A 10,687-nucleotide genomic window follows, 5' to 3' on the forward strand; every position below is an offset into this window, starting at 1 on the left:
GTCTCCAAAGTCCGGGAAATCATGGACGCGTTGTATCCAGAACGGATGTTTTGTCCCAGTTTGCTATCTCGGTTAAAGGACAGAGGACGGGTCCTACACCTTGGTCCGGAAGTGGACAGCATGGGCCGCTTCTTTGAAATGGGTTATGGTATGAAAGCCACCGGCGGCGTGTTCCACGTCAACCTAACGTCAGCATTGCAGTTAAAAAGTGTCGTCATGCAGGTATCATATATTTTTCATGTGACTATTTTTCATGCATATATTATACTAATTCTTCCTCAATATAGCAACCTGGAATGACCAAGTACGCAACGTCGTACTCCGACTTTGTACTATGCGACGGGACACACAATGTGTCAATGTACGTCCTGAAGTTGATGCCGTTTACTGTTGTCGACTGCCTTGGACGAAATGTACTCTGCGGGGTGGCACTCGACGAGTCCGAAAACACCGAGGTATGTAGTACACGTATGGTGATGGATATTAAGGAATTACTACATGTAGACTGTGAAACTGGGGCTCGAGTTGTGTAAGTTGCACGAAGCTAACGCAACCCTCATGACGGATGGTGGCAGTGCATATCCTGGTAATATATATTAATTGCTATATTTGTGCACCTAACACTTGTTGTCGTGTGTGGGGGTTATTATTACTATTAGGGGTTGCACTGGATTTGGGCATGATTCACATCTTGTGCACAAAGCACTTTGAGGATGTAATCCTCAAAGGTAGCACAGGGCTTAGTGGGTTGGCGAAGTCGTTCAAGGCGGAGGGTAACGCGCTTGTGTATGCCACGATGTCCAAAGTTGAGTTCCAAACTCGCTTTGACAGGGCGAAAACGACGTACGGCGAGTACAAGGAGGCGGACAAGGCATTATGCAGTATATATCGCCACAAAGAGAAGGTCTGCCGCGCTTTCACAGGTACAGTACAACTATGTCTATTTTCAAATGTTGGAATAATCCTCCACAACTCATGTCTAGGCAACGTCTTCACATGCAGCAGCCTGGCGACACAACGAGGCGAAAGCATGAACTCTGTCATCAAGGAAAACAGTAAGGTTCTAATGTTGCAATATTTCAATGGGTGGCGTAGGGCTAAAGAAGAAAGAATTACGTCGTTTTAATCTCCTCCAGTTGGCCGAGCATTAATGGGGCATTTTTCAACGACAAGAAATCAAGGCGTGCGATGAATTAGTAACGCTATTGACTGCGAAGCGGCGTTGGTCAAATTACGTCGACAGCATATGGCGAGCAAACATTCTACAAGCGGAGTCGTTGCCGCATGTGGTTCAAGTTGCCGGGATGTGGTATGTGTCGGCTTCGCAGTTCCACGACGTGACAGACGCAGCGCATCGGATCATCCTTGGCAAGGACGGTGGGCACCCAACTTGTGATTGCTTTGCTTTTAAAAGCAGCAAGATTCCTTGTGCTGGAATTTGTCAGGTCGGACAATTATAATATGGAAGACTAACATTAAAAAATATGCAGGTGTTTTGTCGTATTGACGCTCCGTTGTTGTACCCACGCAACCTGCACTTCGATGGCATCTTCAAAGCCATCCAATGTATACAAATGCACTACGCCGACTAAACATTGAAGACCCAGCACCCGGGCATTCCGCTAGGTGCAGGTGTGTAATCTCCCTCGGGGTGATCATTGCTGCTCGTCTCGTCCATCTTGTTTTAAGTGAGCGCTGACCATTCACCATTCATCCGTATAATCTGCGATATCCGGATGGGTTGCCGTTTATGTTCGACGATGATACTCCATAAAAACTAAATGTCCGTTATATTCGATAATCCTACATTTGATCCCGAAATTAGGATGATTGCCGGATACAATTTAACCGGACAATGCGCCAGAGGCGCATACGCCTAAAACGAGAACCCCTGCAAGCAAGCAGACAGCAGGTGAGTAGGATCATCCTATCACCTCGGCTATTAGTCCTGATTGGCTAGTCATTAACTAGTTCGTCGACCGTCTAGTGCCAATCGAGCCTCTTGTGCCACTGGTTACTATACTACACCATTTTGCGTTTAATTCCAGCTTATTTTCAATATATTTCCACCAACCTCAGATATATTTCACCGAGTCCCCAATATAATTCACCCAACCTCCATTATATTTCACGTCGATGTAATATATCGGCGATATATTTCACCCAACCTCCGATATAATTCACCCAACCCACGGTTAATTTCACGTGAATTATATCGGAGGTTGGTGGAAATATATTGAAAATAAGCTGAAATTAAACGCAAAATGGTGTAGTACTTACTAGTATACTAATATACATGTACGTATAAGCTTAAGCTGATTCACTTTCCGTTTCACTAGCAACCACCGAGTTTTCCCCTGGTTTCTGCACCATCCTCTGAGGTGAGAGATCCTATGAAGCACGTCATCTAAAAACTTCCAACTGGCCAAATCGAAGAGTGGAAGTTTTATTATTTAACGTACAATTAATGTAATTAAACCCAAAACCCAAAACGTTAAATACCGAATTTATGCGTTTTATCACCGCGGTGGAAGGTTAAAGGTCCCAACTGCCTCCGGATATTACATACGGATAAGAGGCACATACAAAAATCAAGATACATCTCAGCGGCCACCCTTATGGCCAAATATCCATGCGCCCATGTAAAATACCACTAGGTCAATATTTATTTCTGGGCCAATTCATCACCAAATTTGAATATGAGACGTAGAATTTCTTCACCACATTGAGATCTGTCGATTCTACGTCTCAATTTGCTGAAATTTTGAGTAATGAATACTGGTACGAAATAGAAGTCATTAAAAAAAATTGTGAAAAGTTGGTAGTATATAGGTGACGAGCATCATACTATTAATAGTACATATCACCCCAGAACCTCAAGTCAAGGGGTACAGTACTGCGATCAGAAATGGTATATTATTAATCAGAGGATATACACTATCACTCGACACTCATTGGTACATCTCTTGTTTAATCCAGTACAGTACAGTACAGTACTATTAGTACCGGATATTGGCGAATATAGTACTAACGTTACAGTTGTTCATCCTTTTGTGAGAGAATTTCACACGAGGGAAAAGCTCTGATTACGGCTTGGAGGCAAGCATGAGATGATCGAGGACAAGAAACATGTGGGTGTATTAACTAGTGTTGGCAGGGGCGTAGTATCGCCTCGATTGCCCGGTGGCTGTGTCGACAGCGATTTCGGCAACAGCCTCCACCTCGCCTTCGACCTTTGATTTGGGAATAGAGGATGCAATGGCGGCGGCGGAACCGCGCTGGCGCATTCGCCAGACACACGTCAACACAATCAACGCCACCGTTGCGCTTGCCACGATGGCGGGATACAGGATCGTAGGACCAAAGTACGTGCCGTCGGACATGTCAAGTGACTTGCTCCCGAGAAACTTGGTGCATCGAGGGCCTAGTCCAAATCGAAGCATCAGGAGTCTGGCTTGATGGCATCACACATATGACGTTATACGTTATCCTCCTTACCGCCATAGCCCGTAACGCAGCTGCAGCGACGTTTCACGCAGCGACCACTGGGCATGGACGACGACATGGACTGGCAGTCGTCATCACTGTTGCATGTCGCGCCGCCGTCCACTCGGATCATGGGGTTCTTGGCATCTGTGAACCATTGGATGTGGCCATCGATCCATTTCTTGGTGGGATGAGTGGGGGGATCGCATCCAAGGAACATGGAGCTCTTCTCTTGGTACACTCTAATATACTCAATCTCCATGTACATGGGGAACGAGTCGCAAATGTTCTGCGTCTTGTTGAACTCGTAAGTGCCTGGCACGGGCTTGGAGGCGTTGCCACGACACGGCCCAATGTCGGCGTTGGGCGGGGTCGCACCTGGTTATGCCACGTCATTCATTGCACTCTAGTGTAGTAATAGTACCCCAAGCCCTTGCCACGGCAATGTTGAAGATGATGTAAAGGGGCTCTTCGATGGGCAACTTAATCGGGTTGCGCGGTTTGCCAGGCCCAGCTTGGGGGGGCTTGGTCAACGTCACCGACGGAATTTCAAACAAAGGCGCGTCTTCAAGCATCCAGCGCACATACCCTGACTCGCCCAGCACCCTAGTCCTCTCATCAGTACCATTCATTCGTTCTTCTTGCAGCAAACGATTAGTCTTTCGTGGCCATTTAGAATGGACATCCCAAACGATCAATTCTTTCGTGGCCATTTAGAACCATTTCGTGGCCATTTAGAAGAGCTTACCACTCGACTTGGTACACGTAAAACTCGGTGTACGCGTCGTGGCCAATGTCCCAATTAGCTGAAATCGCGTCCATCTGGTACTCGAACGGATGCATCTGGTTGGTGTTGGCCACGCCGTCCTTGCGGGGCGCTTCGCACTTGAGGTTCTTCGAGTCGGGATCGCACAAAAACGCGCCAATGTACCCATTCGCAATGGGAAAGCACGTGCCGTTGTAGTTGATGCCCCAGTGGGCCGGCCCTTTGCCGTCGATCAGCCCCAAGTCGGCGTTGGCGTCCCGTCCGGCACTCACTTGCATCTTGTTGTACACGTTCGTCGTGAGCAACGCCGGGTTCATTTGCACTGCTTTCACCTACAAGTATCGATGAGTACACCACGTTTCCACCAACTTTGGATATAGTTAGACGAGCTTACCGGTTCGTATTGCTGCACTTCCAAAGGATCCGTGGGGCACCGGTTGTTGGCGGCGTATTTGAGCCCTTGGTACCAGTTGCGATGGCCTCGGTAGGCGTAAGCGCTCGTGGGGATATCTGGAAAGTTGGCGCCAGGGGTGTCGCACGCCTTGCCGTACACACAGTACTTGCTGTCGGGCTTTTGAATCGGCATGCGGCGGTAGTTATCTGGCATTCCTGGGGCAATCTGAATAGACGACGAGATGGCAGCTCCGCCGCCTTCGAGGATGTCGATCTCGGGGGCGCCTCGGCCTTGGTTCGGGTGCAAGCCGTAACCAGGATTGGGGTCGCACGCAGAGATGGCTTGATGGGGGGACAAGTCGGCGTCGCACTCGTTGTACGTCCACGGCCACATACGAGACGTGGACGCCGAGAAGAGCGCGCGGCCGAGGTTCCCGAGAAGCCAGATGCCGGGCCATGTGGGGTAGTAAGCTCCGTCTTTGACACGGTCGCGAGGGGTGAGTTTAGTCTTGACGCCATCCTTCCAGAACTCGCCGAGCGCGTTCGGATTCATGGTCGTGCTCTTGTGGATGTCGTCCGGCAGAATGTTTACAGCTCCGGGTAGCTTGGCCGCCACTTCGATGAGCCCGCCCTGCATGCAAAATTTGTTCCACGACTGCATCATGCCAGCGGAGTAGTGCTAGAATTGTACTATGGATTAGAGTGAGGTAAGGTCGTGGATGGTGTACCAATGTGTTGGACTCGAACGCGGGCACTTCAAGCCACTGGTTAAAGTACGTGACGTTGGTTTGCATTTCATCCACGCGGTTGATCAGTTTGCCGTTCAAAGTGTACACGTTGGACGAGTTGTACAGGCCAATGGCGGCGTTCACTCCATCGGGGATGTCCAAGGCGGTCCACATGTGATCCTTCCCGGCTACAAACGATCGACCATCGATCTCAAACTCGTCGCTCATCACGAGATCCCACGTCTCTCCGCGGGACGACTTCTTGGAGCGAGCATCCAATGGCGTGTCCACGTCGACCCAGGCAGTGACGCCACTCCTGGAATGATACCCTTCGTAGTCGTAGTCAAGTGCTACCGCCACAGCTTGGAGTAAGGTCAGTGCACCCAAGGCCCGACCTCTTAGTCGCTCATGATTCATCCGTGAAGATACTGTAGTATCAACTTGTGACGACAGCCTCTTGCGAGGTCTGCGGCCATAGGTACAGACAGGCGTGCGTTGTTGTAATCTATTTCTTGAAAATATGGTGATTGGGTTTAATGGGTTTTACATATAAACCAGTTTATTCAGAAATCAATTTAGCTATACTTACAGTTAAACTCTATACACTGATACTCCCCACTTCAGTACCTATGAAAATTCACTGAAATCTGATCAAAAACAGGTGCGGTACCTTGAAAACTATTCAGGCATGCGCATCACAGCAAATATTTTACGCATGGTGATTGGATTTTTCTGTCCAATTAGACAACTAGGTACAGAACCATGAAAGTGGTAGTAGGAGCAGGAAGTGGTCTTATGGTAGGTAGCATGATGCATAGACCGACCGCTAAGTTATGAAATCTACAGGTAGAATAGTAAATGTTTCAATGATTCTCACCTGATAGCGTATATTCATACCGATTAGTTGACCATTCTTAACCATCCGAGCGGGTTATTAAGTTAGTACTAATAATATGTATTAATAGTATTATTAATAATACATCCAAGCGGGTTAACCTGGACGTATTCCCGTCTTCACCTTCAAGGTTGAGAACAACCAACGTTTTCGTATTGTAGAACAATTCAACTTTAGGTTTTAAGGTTACTGTTAAACCACACATTTAATCCAAATAACGTACTTCGAAGTAACAAATGCTAGTACTGTAGTCCTTTGTGTAGTAAAAGGTGGTCGACATTGCGACATGTGCCGATTAGTACTCCGGTGTACTACGTAGTAATAAATAAGCATTCTTATCAACCAATAGAAAGTCGCTAATATAAAAACGAGTCGTTTATTCGTGGAAAATGTCTTATTTCAACCAACCCAACAATAGATACAACAATGGGACACTTTTGCGACACCCGAGCACACCGGTGTGATTGGGCTTACAGCTGTTAACGTTAACTTTTACTAGTACTACGTAGTATTAATACCACTAGTAGTAGTACTGTACTAGTACTGCATACTGTAGTAAGTTCCACTGTGCCATTTCACTTGTACTTATTATCTCATAGTACAGCACATTCCAGTTACAATATGTTACAGGTTAACCTACCGATAACTGAATTTCCAGCGGTTGTACTGTAGCTACCGTATAGTGTATATGTAGTGCGACGGATTTATCTATTGCGAATCCTGTAATAACTGATACTACTCTGGTCCAAAATAGCTGTCGTATTGCATATCTTCGAAGGTGCAGTTTTGTTTGACTTGTAATTTGTATACTAAATATAGATCAATTAGCCACTTGTATACATGTTTATTATATGCAATACAAACCTCAAGATGATTAAAACATATTTATACTGAAAATATCAAGTGACATCCACCACACCAAGCATTTTACTTGTGAACATGTCGAATATACTTCAAATTTGTACTTACGACGCAATGGATTAACAAAACTTTGAGAGCGAGTGTCGACCGGTTGTGATATATTACCTGTCGCAATACATATACACTATACGGGTATTAATAACCACTCGTGATGTAACTTATAGCTACAGAGAGGGGAGTGAGTAAATACTACAGTATATAAATCACAATAGATTTGATGAATTGACTGTTTGTTACCAGTAGCGCATGTAAGTTGTTGTACGATACTTCGAAGTATGGGTCATTGCAGGTCATGGAAGTACTTTTGTTGTAGCTGATACCGTCTTACGTAATCTGTGCTAGTTCGAGTCAAGCAGTGACATGCCTTATCCGAATCCGGATAGGGTTCAGCTGGACGGTGAAATTGGATTTCCTTCCAGACATACAATTTCAAACATATACCCCACCCACCCAGCTATTAGGACGTACCTTCGAAGTACTAGTAGAAAAATTATAAATTTATAATAGCAAAACATTTCCAGTTTGTGACAGTGAAATCATCCGGAATTATAATTCAATTGTTTCACAAATTTTGTGGAGGCGAAAAATACGTCTCAACAAATTTGTGCCGACAGTGTGGTATTTTACCCGGATAACGTTTGCGGATATATGGAATGGTGGCTGAGCTGCAAAAAATGACGCTCTTGATGTGGTGGTGGATGCACATGGATGACGATGATGATATCGACACCTCCCTCGCGGATACAATGAGGTTATATCGAGCACAGCTCACAATAAAAGAGAGACACTATCTTACATGTGAATCTCTCACGTCTCCTCTCCACAGCGCATGGATGGAGATATACACAGCCCGGATTCCAAGCGCATACATCGCCACCGTCTCAATCGCACCAACGACTTCGACGACGTCTTGCGCGAGTTCTCCAAGCACTACCAGATCAAATCCGGCTTTGGAAAAGCAGGGAGACCACCCAAGCTGCCCTTTCAACACCAAGCATTAGCCCTGGTGCACTTCTACCGCTGCTTGTGAACCCAAGACCTTCTGTGAAGTGTTTGGCATAACTCCGTCTACGCTGTCCGCTACACTGGCGAAGGCTTATGAGCAACGTCATCACTGCTCTTCGACAAGCCGCTGAATGGGGTATGGCCGCTGTGGAACAAGTTTATCGACAACTTTTATTGCCATTGCCGTACAACCCTGAGCAGCGACAAATGCGCTTGCACAACATCTTCAAGTTGTACAATTTCCGTGTGCGACGCACTGGCATTAGTCAAATTCGTAACACAATGAATTAGGCATAAATATCCTAAATTGATTTTCAGATTGAAATAATATTTATCGAAAATCCGAAATGGAGCATATGTCCTAGGTGTGTTAAATATGTTGTATACTTATGTGGAGTCCGTATTCCTGATTAGGTTTCAACTAGGCATTTCAAGAAATCTGAACAATCAATCATGGTCAATTAGGGGTGGGCCCAAAGTAATATGCACGATTTGCACAAGTTGGGTCTATTATAAAGAATTATGCAAAAAAAATCAACAATAAAAAAGAAAAGTACTCTAAATAGGATAAAACCTACTTTTAAAGCACAGCTACTTCTCAAGGAATTTGGACATCATGGCCACCATGATTTGGTCCATCGTAGCTTGACGCGCTTCGCGTTGGATATCCATTGCTTCTTGTCGCTCCAGACGTTTAGCTTCTCGCTCATCACGTTCAGCAGCAAGTTGCATTTGATACTGGCGGTACTCTAGCTCCATCGCTTGTTGTCGCTCTTGCATGGCTGCTAGAACTTCAAACGTGTGTTGTCGCGCGTGACGCTGCTCAAACACCAAACGACGCTTGATGGCTTCGTTTTCCGCGCTATCAGCCACGATTTCGTCAATTCGACGACGGCGTTGGGCCGTTTGGCTCATGGTCTGCTCGCTGTTCGCTAACTGACCGATCGTTGCAAGTTCTGTAGTGTCCAAGCCAGTCCGTGGCGTTGCAAAAAGAGTGAAAGGTGAAAGTCTCATGTCGGGGCTGATGGAGGGTCGCAGTGGCTGTCGCTGTCGTTGTTGACATTATTTTCATTGTCCTCGTTTTTGTCACCAGATCCCATATCGAGAACGGACATCCGAGCCTCCATGGCGCGGTTGATTCGTTTGGCGCGTTTTACGTCCTCTGGACAGTCGGGGTCGCCGGTTGGATTCTTGGAGTTGCGGAGGGACTTGAACTTCCGACGCATACTCTCCGTGCGAATTATAATCCGCCTGCACAGCATCCCATTGGTTTGATCCAAGAGGTAGGTGCGATTCGATGCAGTCCAACATCGAACTCACTTCTGGATTGCTCCATCCCTTCCCACGTCCTTTCCCTTTCGGCGCCATGTTGAAATTCAAATGCCAGAATTGTGTCGTCCATCAATCTCGTCGCAAATTCTAACCAATAGAGGGTCCCGAAAAAGTGAAAACTGTGACAATTTCTAAGCACAGGTAAGACAGCATGGTCAATAATGTACGGATAATTTTAAGTCAGAAGCGGCTCAAATATACTTTATGACAGTTTCTGAAGTCCCCCAATGGTAATTCAATAAGTGCGAGGGTACCTGTATATCAATATATAACGACACTACCATCATACAAAAATGCAAAGTACTTATTTCAATTCATTATACCAAATTAAGGGACAAATCAAAGGACAGTAATAGAGAGGTTTTGCAAGTCATCCGTCCACTGTCACGCCACTACATTCTGCCAAAATCGGCGATCGGAAAGAAGTGCACTGGCAACGAGTTTTGTGATTTTGCAACCAACCGTCGCCACTAGTCCGGATAAAAGGTTATATTAATCGGATACTACACCTTTTTGCAGTTAAGTTGGACGAATGCCCGATGTATTTGGCCGTGCACCCGATATATTTGGTGGTGTGCCCGATATAATTAGCCATGTGCCCGTTTAATTTGGCACACCGAGGTCGTGTGCCCGATATATTTGGCGGTGTGCCCGATATAATTAGCCGTGTGCCCAAGCAATTGGCCTTCTGCCCGATGAATTGTGTCGTGTGCCCGATGAAAATAGAATAACTCAAATAATTAAATTCAATGGAGTGCAAATCAGTTACGGTGGAAACATCATGTGGTTGAAGTTCGGAGGAAAACGCGCGAAGGCCTAGAATTCGAAATTTATACTTGAGTAAAGTATAGTTTAAGTTCATAATGCGCGCGCTTTCCTCCAACACTTTGAATGCTCATTATTCAAATCGCCAAGTTACGCACAGCATGGACGTCGCTGCACCCCCGCGAACTCCGGTAATAGTGCCAATTGAAGTACTAGATAACCCCCTCGGTAGCCACGAGGCCCCTACGAACGCATACCTCTTTCCGCAAAGCAACGAGTCGTCGCAGCGTTCAGAAACGACGACGACTGCAGTCGGCGTTCGCCAACAGGATAAAGCAAAGTACTGCTCGAAATTAATGTTGAATCCGATCGAGAATTTGTGGTCGTCGGTGAAAG

General features: G+C 46.1%; 4 protein-coding genes across 6 annotated transcripts; 2 read left to right on the forward strand and 2 right to left on the reverse strand.

Annotated features, from left to right (window-relative positions):
- Positions 1–21: 21 nt before the first annotated feature.
- Positions 22–1,151, forward strand: H257_10432 (hypothetical protein; the record flags this gene model as incomplete). The annotated part of the gene is made up of 6 exons (XM_009836984.1): positions 22–222; positions 288–455; positions 505–586; positions 660–923; positions 984–1,055; positions 1,096–1,151. The coding sequence occupies 6 exons, from the start codon at positions 22–24 to the stop codon at positions 1,149–1,151; spliced, it is 843 nt and encodes a 280-aa protein (XP_009835286.1).
- A 1,963-nt stretch (positions 1,152–3,114) lies between these two features.
- Positions 3,115–5,821, reverse strand: H257_10433 (hypothetical protein). Of its 3 annotated transcripts, XM_009836986.1 has the most exons (6): positions 5,374–5,821; positions 4,647–5,324; positions 4,235–4,584; positions 3,911–4,092; positions 3,499–3,864; positions 3,115–3,424 (listed from the first exon to the last, which is right to left on the reverse strand). In XM_009836986.1, the coding sequence occupies exons 1-6, from the start codon at positions 5,788–5,790 to the stop codon at positions 3,141–3,143; spliced, it is 2,277 nt and encodes a 758-aa protein (XP_009835288.1). In that variant the 5' UTR covers positions 5,791–5,821; the 3' UTR covers positions 3,115–3,140. The 3 variants fall into 3 exon arrangements, with proteins under 3 accessions (XP_009835288.1, XP_009835289.1, XP_009835287.1); XM_009836987.1 differs by having other exon boundaries at positions 3,499–4,092; XM_009836985.1 differs by having other exon boundaries at positions 4,647–5,821.
- Positions 5,822–8,018: 2,197 nt separating this feature from the next.
- On the forward strand, positions 8,019–8,219 carry H257_10434 (hypothetical protein; the record flags this gene model as incomplete). The annotated part of the gene is made up of 1 exon (XM_009836988.1): positions 8,019–8,219. One exon carries the CDS (start codon positions 8,019–8,021, stop codon positions 8,217–8,219), a length of 201 nt encoding a protein of 66 aa, XP_009835290.1.
- A 566-nt stretch (positions 8,220–8,785) lies between these two features.
- On the reverse strand, positions 8,786–9,420 carry H257_10435 (hypothetical protein; the record flags this gene model as incomplete). Its single annotated transcript, XM_009836989.1, has 2 exons — positions 8,786–9,150; positions 9,285–9,420. 2 exons carry the CDS (start codon positions 9,418–9,420, stop codon positions 8,786–8,788), a joined length of 501 nt encoding a protein of 166 aa, XP_009835291.1.
- Positions 9,421–10,687: the final 1,267 nt, after the last annotated feature.

This window comes from Aphanomyces astaci (genome assembly GCF_000520075.1).
Source record: "Aphanomyces astaci strain APO3 unplaced genomic scaffold supercont1.28, whole genome shotgun sequence".
Taxonomy (NCBI): domain Eukaryota; phylum Oomycota; class Saprolegniomycetes; order Saprolegniales; family Verrucalvaceae; genus Aphanomyces; species Aphanomyces astaci.

Coding starts and splice junctions, on each gene's coding strand:
- H257_10433 (XM_009836986.1), bottom strand. CDS start 5,790: ATGAATCATGAGCGACTAAGAGGTCGGGCCTTGGGTGCACTGACCTTA. Junction 3,865..3,910: donor TGCCGTGGCAAGGGCTTGGG/GTACTATTACTA, acceptor TGGCATAACCAG/GTGCGACCCCGCCCAACGCC. Junction 3,425..3,498: donor CTGCGTTACGGGCTATGGCG/GTAAGGAGGATA, acceptor GATTTGGACTAG/GCCCTCGATGCACCAAGTTT.